This window comes from Erpetoichthys calabaricus, chromosome 7 (assembly GCF_900747795.2).
Source record: "Erpetoichthys calabaricus chromosome 7, fErpCal1.3, whole genome shotgun sequence".
NCBI classification, from domain to species: Eukaryota; Metazoa; Chordata; class Cladistia; order Polypteriformes; family Polypteridae; genus Erpetoichthys; species Erpetoichthys calabaricus.
The window spans coordinates 178716394-178735510 of NC_041400.2; the positions used below are offsets into that span (position 1 = coordinate 178716394).

Sequence of the window (19117 nt, forward strand, 5' to 3'; positions counted from 1 at the left end):
GCTGTCAGCTACACAACAGGCAGGAATCAGCCCTGGCAGTGATTTCAGTCCACAACTATGGACACTGAAATGTATGCCTCATATATACCACACAGACAAAGGCAGAACACACAAAACCCACACAGACAACAGAGAGTTTGGTACTTGAACCTGGCACACTTGAGCTGTGAGTCAGCATAACCAACCACTGTGCTGTATTTGCAAATGTAAATCTTTCGTAGTCTTGGCACAATTTTCCAATATGTAGAACATAACGTCTAGTTAAAATGCATTAAAGTATAAACAACACTTTCTCAAAGTTATTACTTGCATAGTTGCAGTTTTATTTGTCTTGCCATTTTTAAAAAAATAAATAAATACAGTAAATAAATAAATGCACAATCACTGCCCCCAAATGTAAATTCCCATCCAACCTGTTTAAAAAGCCAAGCGCCCATGTCTGCCCGTGAACTGCTGGCCTCCTTTCAATTTGTGTAGATCCCTGGCTCTGCCACCGTGAGAACCATTAGCACACTCTGAAGTTAGGAGATCTCGACAATGCCACGGGCAAGGTGTCTGACGGAGTGTGTGATGCACACCTCCACCCAGGGGTAAACATATGCGGTCCTCTGACCCACACCCATGGCTACAGTACACACCCTGCTTTCTATCAGGATTACTTGCATTTGTTGGCATTCAACTCAATGACAGGCTTTAAACAAGGCTGACTGAAAATTTCAAGAATATCAGCAAGTCTCGGTAAACTCTTTGCTTTCCTGTCTCACATATGCTGCATTTCTTCAGTGACACAATCCATGTCATTTCTTGCTTCATAACATTCAGAGGATTTGACCCTTCCTCCCTAATTACCTCATGCAACTCCTCCTTCAGACGCAGGTTCCTCTCTCAGCTGGACTCCTGCAACTCTCTCCTGGCGAGACTGCCGTCAACTGCTATCTGATCTCTCCAGCTCCTCTGGAATGCAGCTGCTCGACTGGTGTCCTCTGTTCCTTGTTTAACTCCACATACCTCTCTGCTTAAGTTTCTTCACTAGTTTTCTCTTGCTGCAAGGATCCAGTTCAAAACTCTTGTCGTGACTTACGGTTCCCTGAATAGTTCTGCGACTCAGTATCTCCACTCTTTGGAAACTCCACTTGTCCCTTCAAGAAGCCCCAATTCTGTCTCTGCTCTGTCACTCCTCTTGCAGGACATGCTAGGATTGGATGATGCTTCTCCTCTCCATCCATCAAGTCAAGCAGCTTTATTTTCATACCATTCATACATCATATTGCAGCATACAGTGCTACAAAATAATGTTAACCAGGATGGCAGTGTATCATACATCTCTATTACAGTATATATCTCTATATGTCTGTTCGCTTCTCATGAGAGAACTACTTAACGGATTTACATCGGGTTTTTTTCTATAATTTGCTAGAACATTCCACTTGATTTTGCAACCCAGCAACTCAATCCAACCAGTTTGTACCCCAGCAAATGTGAGTTTGTCTTAAGTCATCAGAGGGCTGACAACAATTGAGTGCTCACCTGGAAGTATCTCTATATATATATATATAAAATGCAACATTTGTCTATATGTCTGTCTGCTTCTCACGAAAGAACTACTTAACGGATTTAGATCAGTTTTTTTTCTATAATTTGCTTGAACATTCCGATTGATTTTGTGACTTCACTCATTGTGCTAACTATCATAGTTCGCTTGTGATACCGATTTATTTGCGCAAATCCAAGAGAGACACAGTGGGCCGAGGCGAGGGGGGCGGTGCCATCCTCACTCACGCGCCAGCCTCGGGGTGTACCTTAACCTCCGCTTAGCTAGCGAACGAGAGAACTACTTCACGAATTTAAATCAGGTTTTTTTTTCTGTAATTTGCTTGAATGTCCCGGTTGATTTTTCAACTTCTCTCATTGCGCCAAGTATCATAGTTCGGTTGCAAGAGCGATATATTCGCACTAATCCGAGACATAGGCTGTGGACTGGGGGGAGTAGGAGCCGGGTGGGGCCCTCCTCACTCATGTGCCAGCCTCCGTTTTAGTCAGTCCACCTCCGCGTTTTGGAGGGTACCTTGCCACTGCATAGCTTGCAATACCCGTTTGTATATCGATTTTTGAAGTTTGTCCTGTTTCACTACTACGTGGGCGTAGCCGTGGGGGATGGCTAGTTATACATAAATACAGGACAAGTGCAAGACAAGTAAGGAAATTTACTACAATATTGTGAACAGGGGGGCTGAACACACCCCTAGAAGACACGGACGCTCCTCCAAAACTCCTTCTTAAACGCTGATACAATGGGAATAAATACATTTTGCCTCTTCTTTGCTCCGTTACCTGCTGGACTACTGCTGCTGCATCACATGATATGCTTCGCATACTTAAAAGCCTGAACAGCACCTGTCCTTTTAGCTGATCGCTTTGGTTCTCTCTCCTTCCCCAGACATCCTCTGCTCCTGTTGGGGGTCCCGCTCCCGTTGTGCACCCCTATGATGTTTGTCTATTCTTTTAATTGAGAGATGGAACCGTCCCCTCTAACTGCATATGGAGCTCGTTTTACTTCTGAAAGAGACAGGTTTGTTTGAAGTGATTGAATAAAGTTCCTGTCTCTACAATCTCCAGTGTTCTGTGCAATTCTGTGACCCAAGCGTGACACTATAAATAGATAAATAATAGGTAATACTTATAATACTTATAATTAATAAACGGCAATAATATAAACAACAGTAGAAACAAATGAACTGCATATAGATCAACTAATAGGAGTAGACCAGAGGGCAGGGAGGCAGCAGCGAATTCAGAGTCCAGACAGCCAGGAGGCAGAAGCTGTCACAGGACCTGGCAGAACTGGTTTGAATGTTTTGGTACCTTCTCCCAGATAGAAGTGGAACAAAGAAACCATGGGAAGGGTGGGAGTAGTCCTCCACATTGCTATAGGCTTTTGCAGATGCAATGCTTAATAAAAATGCCTATAATGGAGGTAGACAGATCCCCATGGTGTTTTCCACAGTGTCCACTATCCGCTGTAGGACCTTGCAATTCTCAGAACAAACAGGTGCCCCTGTAGAATATGGTGAGGCAGGTTTGCCTTTCTCAATCGTCAAAGGAACTGTCGTTGTTGCTGCTATGGAGGTGGTGTTGACTGACCAAGTAAGGACAACTGCCTGGTGATCTTGACCAGTTTCACCACAGAGGCCTCAATGGGCAGTGAGGTGTAGACGTCATGTGCCTTTCTGAAGTCAACAATTCTCTCTTTGGTCTTGTCCACGTTAAGAGTCAGATTGTTGCACTTGCACCCAACTGCTGTATCTCCATTGTCTAAGCGGACTCATCCTCTTTGCTGATGAGACCCACCACCATTGTGGCACCCGCAAACTTAATGATGGTGTTAGAGCTCTGTGCAGCCATACAGTTGTGAGTCAGCAGAGTGAAAAGAAGTCGGCTGAATACGTAGTCCTGGTGGGGGAATACCAGTGCTCAGCAAGATGAAGCTAGAGGTGGGATTACTGATGTGGACTGGCTGGGGTCTCTCCGTCAGAGCATCCAGGATGAAGGTGCATAAGGACGTGTGGTAGCCTAGCAGACTCGTCTTCCCTAAGTGCTTCTGAGGAATGATGGTGTTGAAAGCTGAACTGAAGTCGACTCCTAGACATAAAGGTGCCAAAGTGGTTCTTCAGCGCGGTGCCATAAGGGAACCATCTACATAAAGGCTCCAAAAAGAACCTTCAATTATTTAGATCAGCAAAAGGTTCCACAAATAACCATTGATAGACGATAACAGATTTGTGAAGTACCACTGGGTTCCTTATTTTTCCAGGACTCTCACAGCATACAGTCACACAGGCGGAGGTCAGGTGTTCTTGATCTATTAGTATCCTGCTAGGTAGCCTGCTATACATTAAAGATTTCAATTTTCCCCACATATTAGGACCCTTTTTTAATGCCCAGAGCACCAATTTCATAAGCAAAGCACCAACTCCAGAATAAAATGTTTAATTGTCAAGCAAAGGTGCCATGAGGAGCCATTTATTTTTAAGAGTGTCTAAGAACAGCTCTCTAGCCTAAAAGTGTCTCTTTTGGGCCAGGAGAGGAGTCGATGACACAGCAGATCGCTCCAAAGATGTGGAATGATCTCCCTTTGGCTATTCAACCTGCACCCAAATTTACTCTTGTTCAGGCGTCTTTTGAAAATGCAGCTTTTCATAAAATATTATGGAACTGCTTCGAGTCTTTTCTGCAGGATACCTGCTGTCGTACTGCCACACAGTTTAGGATGCGGATTTTTGTCTTAGTCGAGCTCAGGGCCATCTTAACAGCATTATAGCCCCCCCCCCCCCCCCCCACCAGGCAATGTAGTGAACTGGGGCCCCTGTTTTGACAGCAAAACAGAAATACATAGGCATCAGAAACATTGTGGACCCCTATGCTCCTAAGGCCCCCGGCCAATGCCCATACATTAAGCGGGCCCTGCGAGGTTTAATTATATAACAGTAGCTGTACTCCCTCTTACTCCTATTTTTTTATTTTCTTCTCGGTTGCTTTTAATGCTTGCACCATCTAATCATTGTGGGATGTTTCATAACTTACTTTGTAAGTCACCTTGGATAAAGGCAACTGTTAAATACAAAACAAAAAACTACATACATCTAAATGAGGGCAGCATGGTGGCACAGTGGTAGTGCTGTTCCCTAGTAGCATGGAGACCAGGGTTCACATCCTAAGGTCCTCTCTGCATGGAGTCTGCATGTTCTCCCCATGTCCTCATGGGTTTCCTCTCCCAGTCCAAAGACATACAGGTTAGGTAAACTGGCGACACTAAATTGGCCCTAATGTGCACTTGCCCTGTGACGGACTGGCACCCTGTTCGGTAGGACTGTCTTAATAGCATCATAGGCCCCCAGGGACATAGTAGTGCACTGAAGCCTCTATTTTGATAGCAAACAAGAAACATACATAGGTCTCAGAAACATCGCGGGCCCCTATGTACCTGGGACCCCCGGCCAGTGCCCATTGCACCAAAACATTAATATGGCCCTACTGTTCCTACCTTGCATCCTATGCTAGCTGGGATAGGCTTCAGCCCTCCACATTGTCCAGGGTCTGTTCTTGCCTTGCACCCTATACTAGCTGGGATACAGTCCAGTCGCCCACCCTGTCAAATGGTGTTTTCCCACCTTGCGTAATTTGCTACCCACCCCTAACCCCAAAAAGTCTGGATTAAGTATGTTAGAAAATAACAATGGAAGCATCCAAACGTTTGCCCCTGAAGCCCCCCTTTAAACTGGCTAGCATGTTTGCCTAAAAGTAAAGAAAAGACGCTCCTTCCAATTTCCGAACCTATACAGAATCGTTACCCCTATTCAATCAACTCACTTCGTGAATTCAGTGCAACAATTTTTAAAAATGCCTGAACTTGTTTAGGACTTCGGACTAGAAACAACATGTTAAGAAAAATCAATGAATGGAACAATGGATGGAATGATGAATGGAAGTTCTATTGAAAGGTTAAACAAAACGAAACGCCCAGTATATCAATCAAAAAAGTCTTAAAAGGTGCGTAATCCAGACAAAACTCTTTTGTTGTTGTTAATCACGCCCTCCTGTATAATCTCAGCCGCTGCCCGTTATGCGCACGGGGCACGAGCGGCAGGTACACCTGCACAGGTGAGGCTTCTTCCTCGGTAAGGGCAGCCAGGCGCACCGAGCCCGTCAACTCTCCACGCCTTAAGGCTCCCAACAAACTTGAGGTTTCTGACTTCCACTCTCCACCCTTCCTCAGGCACACCTTTCTCTGCAACATTCCTGGCTGCAGGCAGACGGCTTTTTCTGGTTTGCTGGTCGGTAGCGCCCAGACTGAGACGGAAAGGCATAGCGAGATTTAAGACTCAGTACTCACTGTCATCATCCAGTATTTTGCAAAAGCCATGTCTGGTTGTATTATTATTTTTGGAGGGATGCAGCAGCAGCAGCTTCAAACGGGCGAGATCGTGCGCGACTCGGGGCTTTCGGTCTTTGCTCTATATGGGTGGACTGTTCTCTTGTGTGATGTCACAGAGGCGCGCTGCCCAGTGTGCCCATCCCTAGCGGGTGCTCTCTGTCACTCACTCGCTCTCTCTCTCATGCCACTCCCAGACCCGCATAATTGTTTTCATACACTTTGAACTACGAGTTACACACCTCACTCACTCTTCCTCGAGTGCCAGAAAACTGCATAATCGTGTAAATGACGCGTTTAGCCCCAAACGTAAAAAAAACAAACTTGACTTTCCATAATTATGTTTAAAATATGCATATTAAAAATGTGCGTGTTGGCTTTTATGCCTAACAGAACGACGACGGCGCTATATTCATGAAGCCTGCCCGATTCTGCCTGGAGAAAAGGAAGCGGAGTCCCAACTGCGTAAGCAATTCTTGCCCGTGAAAAGTTGTCATTACTCGACGAAGTCACAAAAACTTTTTGCAAACACAAAGTTGCGTTCTACTTACCGTTTTGGGCTTCTTGTTGCGATTGTGCTTGCCTTTGTTTGGCATGACTGCAACGATACGGTCACTGATCCGAAACTGGACAGTTATTGAGTGTTGGAGAAAGCGCACGGGGGTGTGAAATAAAAAAAAAATGCACCAGGCAGTCAGAACAAGGCGACCCCTCCCACTTGGAGCTGACTCGACTCGCTTGGTCCTGTACTTGTCAAACAGGGCAGGACTGTTCGTGCTTGCGTGTTGCGTGTTGCTCTCCCTCCCCTGGAGCTCGGGAGGGTGGATTTTTTTTTTTTTTTTGGAAAAAACAGGTCGGACTAAATCGTTGACATTCCACAAGAGCCGCCCCTCTGCCCGATCCTTCTCCTTCTCTCTCCTTTCGCTTCGGCGGAGCCGCCTCTGTCTTTTGTGTGAAAACTGCACGACGCAACTTCCCGTAACTTGGCGAAATCGCCGAGCACTGGCCACGCCGTGAGCTTTTTAGACAAATGGCAATAATGATCGTAATTAAAAATCGATGGCAAAAAAATCCCGCAGATTACAGTCGAACATCCCTTTATTTTTTTTTACTTTTGTAAAGATCTGGGCATTTTTGGAAAGCTTTAAAACGTTCCTAATAGCACTGGGACACATTGTGTTAGGAGGGCCGGCTTCAGAGCTCCAGCAGGCTGACTTAAGGCCAGAAGTCGTCTGATTTAGCGACGGCTCATAGCCCTCGCCGCCGCCCTCCTCTTCTTCCTCTTCATCAACATTTGTGGCCTCCTCGGCTTTTATGGCCATCTCACACGGTTTCTTTTTCTGGCCTGCAGTGAACTTGGCGCTCCTCCCTTTTTCGGGGCCGGAAAACCAGCGCGCCTTTTATCCTCACGTGTCGCTTATTTGCTAAACAGTCACAGTAATCCAAATGTGAATCGTAGGGCGTAGGAGAACATGTGGGCAACCATTACAAAATATATTAGGGAGGCGAAAGGGCAGTCAGAGAGGAATATGGCGAAAGATGGCCCAAAGAAATTCTTTCAGTATTGTAGCGTCCCAGCCAGGTTGAAGCCTTTTTTATATATTTTTTAACCTGACACGGAGGTCTTTACACTGGTGCTCAGAAGTGGGATTAACGGAGTAGGCGACCTAGGTTCGAGGAAGGACGGGGAAGATTGGCCAGAACCACCGCCCGAATTACTGGATGTCAAGATGGAAGAACTTTTGGACTATGCCTCAGCTGAGGCTACAAGAGGTCTGGGGCCAGTGGCTGAGACCAGTGCAGAGACGACTACACCAGTAATGCTACCTAAGTTAAAGCCTGTTCGTTTTGAGGGTACTGGACTATGGGAGACTTATTGGGCGCGGTTTGAAGTTATAGCTGCTGCGAGTGGTTGGTCCCCAAGGGAGCGAGTAATACAGTTGGTGGCGGCTTCAGAAGGAGAGGCGCTGAAAGTTCTGGAAGACATCCCTCGAGATAACTTTACAGAACTGTCTTGGCTTCTCCCCGCGATTGACCGATGTTTCGGTCGAACCGAATCAGTCCTGGGGCTACAACAGCGGTTGCACTCACGGACCAGACGGGCGGGAGAACGTCTTGGTACTTTTACGGCGGAGATTCGGGGACTGGAGAGTCGGGGCCTATCCACAATTTTCTCATATTGCTCAAGCTACATTGGCACATGGCGTATTCTTGAGAGGGGTCAAACCTGCTGAACTAAGAGGCCATGTTCGCCTTACCTGACCGAGCACACTAAAAGAAGCACTAGAGGAAGCTCGAGAGTTTGAATTGGCCAGTTATGACACTCCGCTGCAAGAGCAGGTTGACAATCGGACAACACCTGCTCATTCCGCTCAAGTTTACGCAATGCTGGGGGAGAACGCAGGTACCAGGGCAGGAGATGTGGACGCCCAGGCCACATACGCCGGTTTTGTCCCCATCGTGGGGTCTCTTTGGGACAGGAAGAAGGGGAAGCGCTGATAAACGAGAGGGGCTGGAGAGGGTGGTAGAAGGTTGTGTTTGGGGTTACGAAGTCGGCGTTCTTTTTCTTGATCGTTCAAGTAAACTTTTGTGAGACTCTACTACGTCAGTCTGTTTTCTTTACTTCTCTTTTCAAGCCTGACGCGGAGGTCGCTACAGTATTTTAGTAGCAAAAGAACAGCCAATGAGGAGGTAGTGTGTAATATTTATGTGTCAACAAAATATTAATACATATATGTGCAGTTTTAAGATATGTCATTGAAATGTATTATTATTATCAGGCATTATTTAGATAGATAGATAGAGATAGATAGATAGATACTTTATTAATCCCGATGGGAAATTCACATTCTTCAGCAGCAGCATACTGATACAATAAATAATATTAAATTAAAGAATGATAATAATACAGGTGAAAAAAAAAAACAGACAATAACTATGTATAATGTTAAATATTAACGTTTACCCCCCCTGGTGGAATTAAAGAGTCGCATAGTTTGGGGGGAGGAACGATCTCCTCAATCTGTCTGTGGAGCAGGACAGTGACAGCAGTCTGTCGCTGAAGCTGCTCTTCTGTCTGGAGATGACATTATTTAGTGGATGCAGTGGATTCTCCATAATTGATAGGAGCCTGCTGAGCGCCCTTCGCTCTGCCACAGATGTTAAACTGTCCAGCTCCATGCCAACAATAGAGCCTGCCTTCCTCACCAGGATTGTCCAGGCGTGAGGCGTCTTTCCTCTTAATGCTGCCTCCCCAGCACACCACTGCGTAGAAGAGGGCGCTCGCCACAACTGTCTGATAGAACATCTGCAGCATCTTATTGCAGATGTTGAAGGAAGCCAGCCTTCTAAGGAAGTATAACCAGCTTTGTCCTTTCTTGCACAGCACATCAGTATTGGCAGTCCAGTCTAATTTATCATCCAGCTGCACTCCCAGATATTTATAGGTCTGCACCATCTGCACACAGTCACCTTTGATGATCACTGGGTCTATGAGGGGTCTGGGCCTCCTAAAATCCACCACCAGCTCCTTGGTTTTGCTGGTGTTCAGGTGTAGGTGGTTTGAGTCGGACCATTTAACAAAGTCATTGATTAGGCACCTACTGTATGTCATAAGGAAAGCGCCAGAAAAAGGGACCTCAATAGTTTTTGTTTTAGAGTTAATACAGAGCACGTATGCTGTGGATGTAAGAGTTGTGATAAATAAAGTTACCCTGCATATTTTAAAAAAAAAAAAAAAGCGACTTGCCATTTCATTTTGCATTTTGTGAAAAACGAGACAAAGTGCATCAGAAGTACTAAAGAGGAATTACAAACTACAGACTGTGAAATGGCTGCGCTCTAAACTTGCATTTTTCTGAGGTCTTGCACTATTAAAAGTCACTCAAAACTAGTTCTGTTCCTCCTTTTCCATTGATGACAATGCATTTTGCTAATTCATTGAAATTCGCAAACATTCCTGTGAGTTCGTGGGAAAGTGAATCTCCGAAGGTTTGCTACTCACCATTGATTCCTATTCTGTCAGAAACTTTGTTGTCTTCATTCTGTACGAAAACAGTGCAAAATATAGCAACTATTTTTTAATCTATTCTTAATGTCCTCCAACACGCTCTAACTCCACCACCAGCTTTATTGTCCTGCTGATGTTTAGTTTCCGGTGGTTCTCCCTGCACTACAAGATGAAGTACTCTATGAGCTACAAGCTCCCACCAGTAAGAGAGACTACTAAAGAGGCACTGAGTGGTGTGACGATGGGGGTTCTGCGCCATGCTCCCATCTGGCTTCAGAACCCGACACTGTCGGTAGTGTAACCAGATGACCAGGACGGTGAAGACATCGACAACAAAGCAAGGAGAATGTGCAAAGTCAGTTAGTCAGTTTCCAATCCGTCGTATCCTAACACAGAGTCACGGGGGTCTGCTGGAGCCAATCCCAGCCAGCACAGGGCGCAAGGCAGGAACAAACCCCGGGCAGGGCACACACACACCAAGCACACACTAGGGACAATTTAGGCCTAACCTGCATGTCTTTGGACTGTGGGAGGAAACTCACGCAGACATGGGGAGAACATGCAAACTCCAACAGGGAGGACCCGGGAAGCGAACCCAGGTATCCTAACTGCAAGGCAGCAACACTACCACTGCACCACCGTGCCGCCCAAGGTGCAAAGTGCTTTTATTTAAAAACAGCAAAACCAAAACAGTGTTCAAATAAATAGCGCAGTGACGCAAACAGTCATTAAATAAATACTCCATTAAAAACAAGTGAAAAACGTGGAGGTTAAAATCCAATAAATAATTCCTTTAAAATGAGGTTAAAAACAATGGATGGAAGCAGTCCTTTTAAACAGAAGTGAAAACAAAATCAAGGCCAGTGCATTCTTTAACTGCCTTCTCTACCTTATGCGTCCAGCTTCCATTAGGTCAGATTATCTCAGGGCACAACGTGAGCTACCACAGCTATGCTGATGACACACAGCTGTATTTATCAATAGCACCTGATGACCCCAAATCTCTTGATTTGCTAACACAATGTCTAACCTGTATCTCAGAATGGATGAATAGTAACTTTCTCAAATTAAATAAAGAAAAAACCGAAATCTTAGTGATTGGCAATAATGGATACAATGAGGCTATTAGAAATAAACTGGATGCATTAGGATTAAAAGTCAAATCGGAGGTAAAATACTTAGGGGTAACCGTTGATTGTAATCTGAATTTTAAATCGCATATTAATCAGATCACTAGGACAGCATTTTTTCACCTAAGAAACATAGCAAAAGTTAGACCTCTTATATCATCGAAAGATGCAGAGAAATTAGTTCATGCGTTTGTTATCAGTCGGCTAGATTACTGTAACGCACTCCTCTCAGGAATACCCAAAAAACACATCAATCGTTTGCAATTAGTGCAGAATGCAGCTGCTAGAATCCTTACCAGGAAAAGAAAATCCGAACACATTTCTCCAGTTTTGATGTCACTACACTGGTTACCTGTGTCATTCAGAATTGACTTTAAAATTCTGCTTATGGTTTATAAAGCTTTAAATAATCTTGCCCCGGCCTATATATTGGAATGTCTGACACCTTATATTCCAAATCGTAACCTCAGATCCTCAGCTGAGTGTCTCCTTAGAATTCCAAGAGCAAAACTTAAAAGAAGTGGTGAGGCGGCCTTCTGCTGTTATGCACCTAAAATCTGGAATAGCCTGCCAGTAGGAATTCACCAGGCTAATACAGTGGAGCACTTCAAAAAACTACTGAAAACACATTACTTTAACATGGCCTTCTCATAACTTCACTGTAATTTAATCCTGATACTCTGTATATCCAATTCATTATAATAACTATTCATTCAAAATCTGTACTAACCCCTACTCTCTCTTCTGTTTCCTTTTCTGGTGTCCTGTTGGTGGTGGCGTGCGCCACCACCATCTACCCAAAGCACCATGATGTTCCAACAATGATGGATGGATTAAAAGCCAGAAGTCTGTATGACCATCAGCATCAAGTGACTCCGTGAGAACCCTAACTACAAAGAGGACTATTTCATTTATGTTAGGTAGAATGCCCAAAGGGGACTGGGCGGTCTCGTGGCCTGGAATCCCTGCAGATTTTATTTTTTTCTCCAGCCTTCTGGAGTTTTTTTTTTGTTTTTTCTGTCCACCCTGGCCATCGGACCTTACTCCTTTCTATGTTAACTAATGTTGTCTTATTTTAATTTCTTATTTTGTCTTTTATTTTTCTTCTCTTCATTATGTAAAGCACTTTGAGCTACTTTTTGTATGAAAATGTGCTATATAAATAAATGTTGTTGTTGTTGTTGTTGTAGCTCTCTCTCTCGCGCTGCCTGTGTGTATTCGCGCGTCTCTCTCTCGTGTGTCTCTTTCTCGTGTGTGTGTCTCACTCTCTCTCTCTTGCTCGCACGCTCGCTGTACAGGAAATGCACAGGGAGAGACTGAACACGTACAAACCGAAAGGGAAACTGGCTTGTTCGTATACCGAGTGTGTGGTCGTGAACAGATGCAAAAGTTTGGCGAACTTTTTGGTCGTAAACCGATTTGTATGTGTACCGAGACATTCGTGAACCGAGGTTCCACTGTATTACACATAGGAAGTAAAAATGTGAGGTTTGAATACACAATGGGCAGTCGGGACACACGACGAAATCATGTGTCCCAATTCTGGTTAATTGGTGATTTGGTGTAATTTTTTTTTTTTACAGAAATTCCACGCCTAAGAAGATTTCTAAAAGCCGCCAAAGTTCCAAAAGAAGAGTCTCTTGGTTGGACTTTCTTAAGATTCTTAGAGTTTGTGGTTGAATATGAACTGTTAGACTCTGTTCCCAATCTCACTTTAGCATTAAGTTTTTTCTTAACTTTATGTGTTTCTGTTGCATCTTGTGAGAGGAGTTTTTTTCGAAACTCAAACTAATTAAGAATTATCTCGGATCCACTATGAACCAAGCTCGACTCTCTAGCTTAGCCATTCTGTCAATTGACAATAGTGTAGCTGAAGGTATCGATTTTGATGGCGCAATTTCAAAATTTGCAGAACAAAAAGTTAGAAAGAAGAGATTCTAAGTATCATGTTAAAGTACAGTTTGTTGGATCAGAGCCTAGAGAACGAAACTTGTAAAGAACTGAGTTTTCATTAAATTGTGTTATAATAATAATAAAGTTATGCACTAGGTACTATCACTATGAAAAAAGATTTCTTACATTGTACATTAAACTGGCTTATTAATAAAAAGGCATTTTACTTTTTTTTTATTCATAAAAAATTGTTTACAAAATAATTAACATTATGTCCTCTTTACTTAACCAATTGAATAAAAAAATTGCTTTCTCGATAAATTTCATTTTATATTTTAGTGGACAGGGCGGCACGGTGGCGCAGTGGGTAGTGCTGCTGCCTCGCAGTAGGGAGACCCGGGTTCGCTTCCCGGGTCCTCCCTGCGTGGAGTTTGCATGTTCTCCCCGTGTCTACGTGGGTTTCCTCCGGGCGCTCTGGTTTCCTCCCACAGTCCAAAGACATACAGGTTAGGTGGACTGGTGATTCTAAATTGGCCCTAGTGTGTGCTTGGTGTGTGTGGGTGTGTTTGTGTGTGTCCTGCTTTGGGTTGGTACCGTGCCTGGGATTGGTTCCTGCCTTGTGCCCTGTGTTGGTTGGGATTGGCTCCAGCAGACCCCCGTGACCCTGTGTTCGGATTCAGCGAGTTGGAAAATGGATGGATGGATGGATTTTAGTGGACATGGGGGTGACAAGTTTAAACTCCGCACCGGGTGCCACCAGACCTTGCTACGCCACTGTCCCAGCATCAGTTACGAGAAGGGTCTAGCTGCAGCTTGCAGTACGTATGACATAGATCAGGTAATGCCCACAACGTTAGTTACAAAACACCCTTGACTCCGATAACCCTTCTACAACCCTAATCTTAACCATAGTCTAACGTGGCCCTAATGTTAATCATAATCTAATGTGATTGGTGTTACGTGACTGATGTTGAGGGTGTTTCGTGATGTTGGGGCATTACATGATTGACTTCATAGGTCTCCAATTACACTCTGTTGTCAAATACAGGTCCGCACATGTGTGGGACCACCCGCATTGTGCCCGGGAACCACTCCTGCCACGCTACCACACTCCCTCCTTAAAACCACGAGAAGGACGATTATTTATTTAAAATGGTGCCAATCAGCTGCAGACTTGACTTTACCACAAGGTTCACATGTCAAAAAGTGTCACATGCTTGCTCATTTTTCTGACAGGTGCATCATGACAGCCCCCAACTTGGTAAGATTATGTAAATGAAGTCTACACCTGAACATTATTAGAAAAGTCTTGTAATATGCCATGGATTTGAACATTTCTATCATTTAACTGCACAAACACGTACAGTACATGCTTGTCTGTTATGGCTGTGTACTGTCATACATGGTAATGGTTTTGGAATTGTGTCTGTTATGAAAGGTGCTATAAAACCAAGGCAAATCTGTGCACTGTATACTGTAAATAAATGTGTATCTGAAACTGTGCATAAAGCAAAGATTGTAAGCAACAAAACTTTAGCTTTTTAATTATAGGTTACAGGACAGGACAGTGACATCATGCAGAATAGCATGAAGCTGAGAAATTCCTTCCTCGCTCTCAATACTCTATTGGAGATTTTTCTGGGAAATGAAGGACAACATATAGGTCAGATGGAATGGATTTTAGCAAGCACTTGATATGTACAGTATGGAGAAAGACTGGAAAAGATGATCTGATGCAGGAAGGGCCTACGAAAGAAAAAAGCAGCAGCTTTACGCTGATTTTGTGAGCAGGGATTTTGAATTGTGTCACGTGTGTGCCATCAGATGTGTGAATTTTTTACAGAAACACAACGGAATCCATACTATGATAATGATAATGGCCACACAGTCTTTTAAGTCTTCCTGTTTTGTAATTTTTCTTGTTAGATGTGCTCAAAGCCCAAAAATAATAATCATGACCATTGAGTGATATCTCTCTATTACAATAAAAAAAATCCTGGGACGAGATGAGACTTTTTACTCTGCGACAGGGCGTGACTTTTTCAGAGAGATAATTTCAAGTCCTGCAAGACGAGACTTTGCGCTAAGAGATTTAACCACACCCGGGGCTGGAAATAAAAGACAAAGAGTAGATGACAATGTAGAACGTCGTAAAGAATTCAAAAATGCTGGCATGATACACATGCAGAACAGGTCAGAGATAATGAAAGTACTAAAATTCGAAAGTCTCAAAAAAATAATAGTAAAGATTGCATTAGCGCAAACAAACGGAAATTATTACTCGGTGAAATAACGGAACAGCGAGTATATTGTTTGGATTAAAACTTTAAGTCGGAGACTTGTAGATCATCTAATTCGTGTTACCATCAGGGGAAAGTAGTGTGTCTTCCTAATGAAGAGGAGTATCCGCGAGAATTACAAGACTTGTTGTTTGGTGAAAGTGAAATCCACATACGCGAGCGGCAGAGACACGAAGTAGCTGTTGTGTAGCGCAGGCCTGGGGGTTGGCGAGTGAAGTGAGCAGGGGGCGAAGTGTGAAGTATAATCAAGCTTGACACATAGTCACAGATACCAAAATATTGCTTTTAACATAAAATTATGTTCTGAAACCCAGCTAATCCAATTTGTAGTCACTAGGGGATGGAGCATCCATCTCACCAGCAGCTGGGACAAAGCAGGAAACAACTATTGAAAAAGCTGCAATTGGTCAACAAACTCCCACTACTGACACCATGTGACAATGAGCAGGTCATTTCACCTGCCTGTGCTGTAATTGGAGAAAACAAATAAATGTAACCGTCCTGCGGTGGGTTGGCACCCTGCCCAGGATTGGTTCCCTGCCTTGTGCCCTGTGTTGGCTGGGATTGGCTCCAGCAGACCCCCGTGACCCTGTGTTCGGATTCAGCGGGTTGGAAAATGGATGGATGGAAATAAATGTAACCAATTGTATCTCAAATGTTCTAATCTGTGGCGGCACGGTGGCGCAGTGGTAGCGCTGCTGCCTTGCAGTTGGGAGACCCGGGTTCGCTTCCTGGGTCCTCCCTGCGTGAAGTTTGCATGTTCTCCCCGTGTCTGCGTGGGTTTCTTCCGGGCTCTCTGATTTGCTCCCACAGTCCAAAGACATGCAGGTTAGGTGGATTGGTGATTCTGAACTGGCCCTAGTGCATGGGTGTGTTTGTGTGTGTCCTGCAGTGGGTTGGCACCCTGCCCGGGATTGGTTCCTGCCTTGTGCCCTGTGTTGGCTGGGATTGGCTCCAGCAGACCCCCGTGACCCTGTGTTCGGATTCAGCGGGTTGGAAAATGGATGGATGTTCTAAGCTGTGTTTGGCTTCAGCCAAATAAGTAAAGGTAAATGTAACAACGTTTTCAAAAGTTTTGCTTCCTGTAAAAAAAAAAAAAAATAGGTGATTATGATGGGCAGCCTCAAGTTCGACACAATTATAATTTTGTATTGACAGTATTACATACTAATTGTGGAGAAACATGAAATGAACTTTTCTTGAGTTTAGTGTGGTTAACCTGTCACACACGTGTGAGTAGGAGGGAGTTGTATGGACCATCCATCCATCCATCCTCTTCCGCTTATCCGAGATCGGGTCACAGCGGCAGCAGCTTGAGCAGAGATGCCCAGACTTCCCTCTCCCCGGCCACTTCTTCTAGCTCTTCCGGGAGAATCCCAAGGCGTTCCCAGGCCAGCCGGGAGACATAGCTCCTCCAGCGTGTCCTGGGTCTTCCCCGGGGCCTCCTCCCAGTTGGACATGCCCGGAACACCTCACCAGGGAGGCGTCCAGGAGGCATCCTGATCAGATGCCCGAGCCACCTCATCTGACTGCTCTCAATGCGGAGGAGCAGCGGCTCTACACTGAGCCTCTCCCGGATGACTGTGAGCTTCTCACCCTATCTTTAAGGGAAAGCCCAGACACCCTGTGGAGGAAATTCAATTCATTGTATTCGCGATCTCGTTCTTTCGGTCACTACCCATAGCTCATGACCATAGGTGAGGGTAGGAACATAGATCGACTGGTAAATTGAGAGCTTTGCCTTACGGCTCAGCTCCTTTTTCACCACGACAGACCGATGCAGAGCCCGCATATATATCATCAGTGAACTGAGCTGCGATTCAATGTACTGCGAGTCTCTTATCTACAGTTCGTGAACGAACTTGCAATGGTTCTCTAGATCAGTAGGGGGCATACTGGTTCATTCAATCGGTCATTGTACATACTGAGATGGTCATAGCAAACCGATCAATGGGAGGTGCTTGGTGTCAACTATCAAGTCAGTCATTGGCTAGTTGTCATCATGGCAGTTTTGCTCCGGACTGTCAAAAAATGGCATATAAAACATAGCATCCACTGTGCATGCTTTGAAAAGATTCCTTCTTTAATGTCATTGAACCAGTATGTTTGTTCAGAGACCAAGACAAGTGTAAAAGAACTAGTCTGTTCGTTCACTGCACATCATTAATTTACACAAATGGATGCCGTTTGTGCTACTGAAAGGGTGCGTGCTCCGGACACCGAGGGGGAATCAGCTTGTGAAGTCAAATAATACTGACTACCAACTATGGACAACATGCAACAGCATCCATTCCACCTGCCTAGAGCTCCAAGTGAGCTTCAACCGGCACTGTCAATCAAACTTTCCCTGCAAAAAGAAAACGCAATAAAATGCTAGAATAGCACTTGAAAACCACCTGATAAGCACATGGAAAACGACCAAAAAAAGACAGAAAATTGTTTGACAAATGCTTACAAAGTGACATTTAACACCTTGAAAAACAGCAAACAAACACTGGAAATTTACAACTTTCAAGTGTGAATCAGCCGTTAGTGATGTAAAGATATCTAGATATATTTACAGATACTTTGAAATGATTTACCTTATATATAAATGTCCACTTGTGGAAGTATGTGTGCCTGTCTGTCCGGCCCGGAAGTGCAAGGCTACAACATGAAGCTCAAAGGGCTGGCAAGGTGGCCCCAAGTTAATGAGTCGGAAGAAGAAAGAAGTATGAGGCTACAGCATGGAGTTGAAAGAAAGCGACTCTGTCGCCAAAGTGAAACAGACAACGAAAGACAAACTCGCTTAGCCACTATTACACAAGCGAGGCAAGCACATCGGCAAAATGAAACCTCCGCGGAGAGAGAAACTCACGTAGCTGCTGATAGACAAGGGGGGTGAGCACATCCACAAAACAAAACCGCCAACTCTGCATTTCAATTTTATTTCTAACGATTTCAATAGTTTCTAGGAGCCTATATACCTGTGTGTGTATATATATATATATATATATATATATATATATATATATATATATATATATATATATATATATATACAGTATATATCCATCCATCCGTCAATTATCCAACCCGCTATATCCTAACTACAGGGTCACAGGGGTCTGCTGGAGCCAATCCCAGCCAACACAGGGCACAAGGCAGGAAACAAACCCAGAGCAGGGTGCCAGCCCACCGCAGTACAGTATATATATATGTATATATATACAGTCATATCAAAAAGTTTGGGAACCCCTCTCAGCCTGCATAATAATTGACTCTCCTTTCAACAAAAAAGATAACAGTGGTCTGTCTTTCATTTCCTAAACATCTGAGTACTGGAGGTGTTTTCCAAACAAAGATTTTTAGTGAAGCAGTATTTAATTGTATGAAATTAAATCAAATGTGAAAAACTGGCTGTGCACAAATGTGGGTCCCCCTTGTAATTTTCCTGATTTGAATGCCTGTCACTGCTCAATGCTGATTACTTGCAACACCAAATTGGTTGATTAGCTCGTGAAGCCTTGAACTTCATATACAGGTGTGTCCCATCATGAGATATAAAGGTATTTAAGGTGGTCAATTACAAGTTGTGCTTCCCTTTGACTCTCCTCTGAAGAGTAACAGCATGGGATCCTCAAAGCAACTCTCAAAAGATCTAAAAACAAAGATTGTTGAGTCTCCTGGTTTAGGGGAAGGCTACAAAAAGCCATCTCAGAGGTTTAAACTGTCAGTTTCAACTGCGAGGAATGTCATCAGGGAATGGAAGGCCACAGGCACAGTTGCTGTTAAACCCAGCAGGTCTGGCAGGCCAAGAAAAATACAGGAGTGGCATATGAGCAGGATTGTGAGAATGGTTACAGACAACCCACAG

General features: G+C 44.2%; 2 protein-coding genes across 7 annotated transcripts in view; one reads left to right on the plus strand and one right to left on the minus strand.

The window, feature by feature from the left end:
• The window catches only part of LOC114654913 (calpastatin-like), a 202279-nt gene extending 195606 nt beyond the window's left edge, over positions 1–6673 (minus strand). Inside the window, exon 1 of one of the 6 annotated variants that reach the window (XM_051930032.1) lies at positions 6481–6673. In XM_051930032.1, coding sequence (XP_051785992.1) covers positions 6481–6525 — 45 coding nt within the window. In that variant the 5' untranslated portion in view covers positions 6526–6673. Of the gene's footprint in view, positions 1–413; positions 560–5890; positions 6046–6480 lie in introns of those variants that run through there. The other 5 variants (XM_051930028.1, XM_051930035.1, XM_051930037.1 and 2 more) reach the window with 5 other exon arrangements.
• The window catches only part of LOC114654912 (baculoviral IAP repeat-containing protein 1-like), an 828238-nt gene that overhangs the window by 267927 nt on the left and 541194 nt on the right, over positions 1–19117 (plus strand). The gene's annotated exons all lie outside the window — the stretch shown is intronic.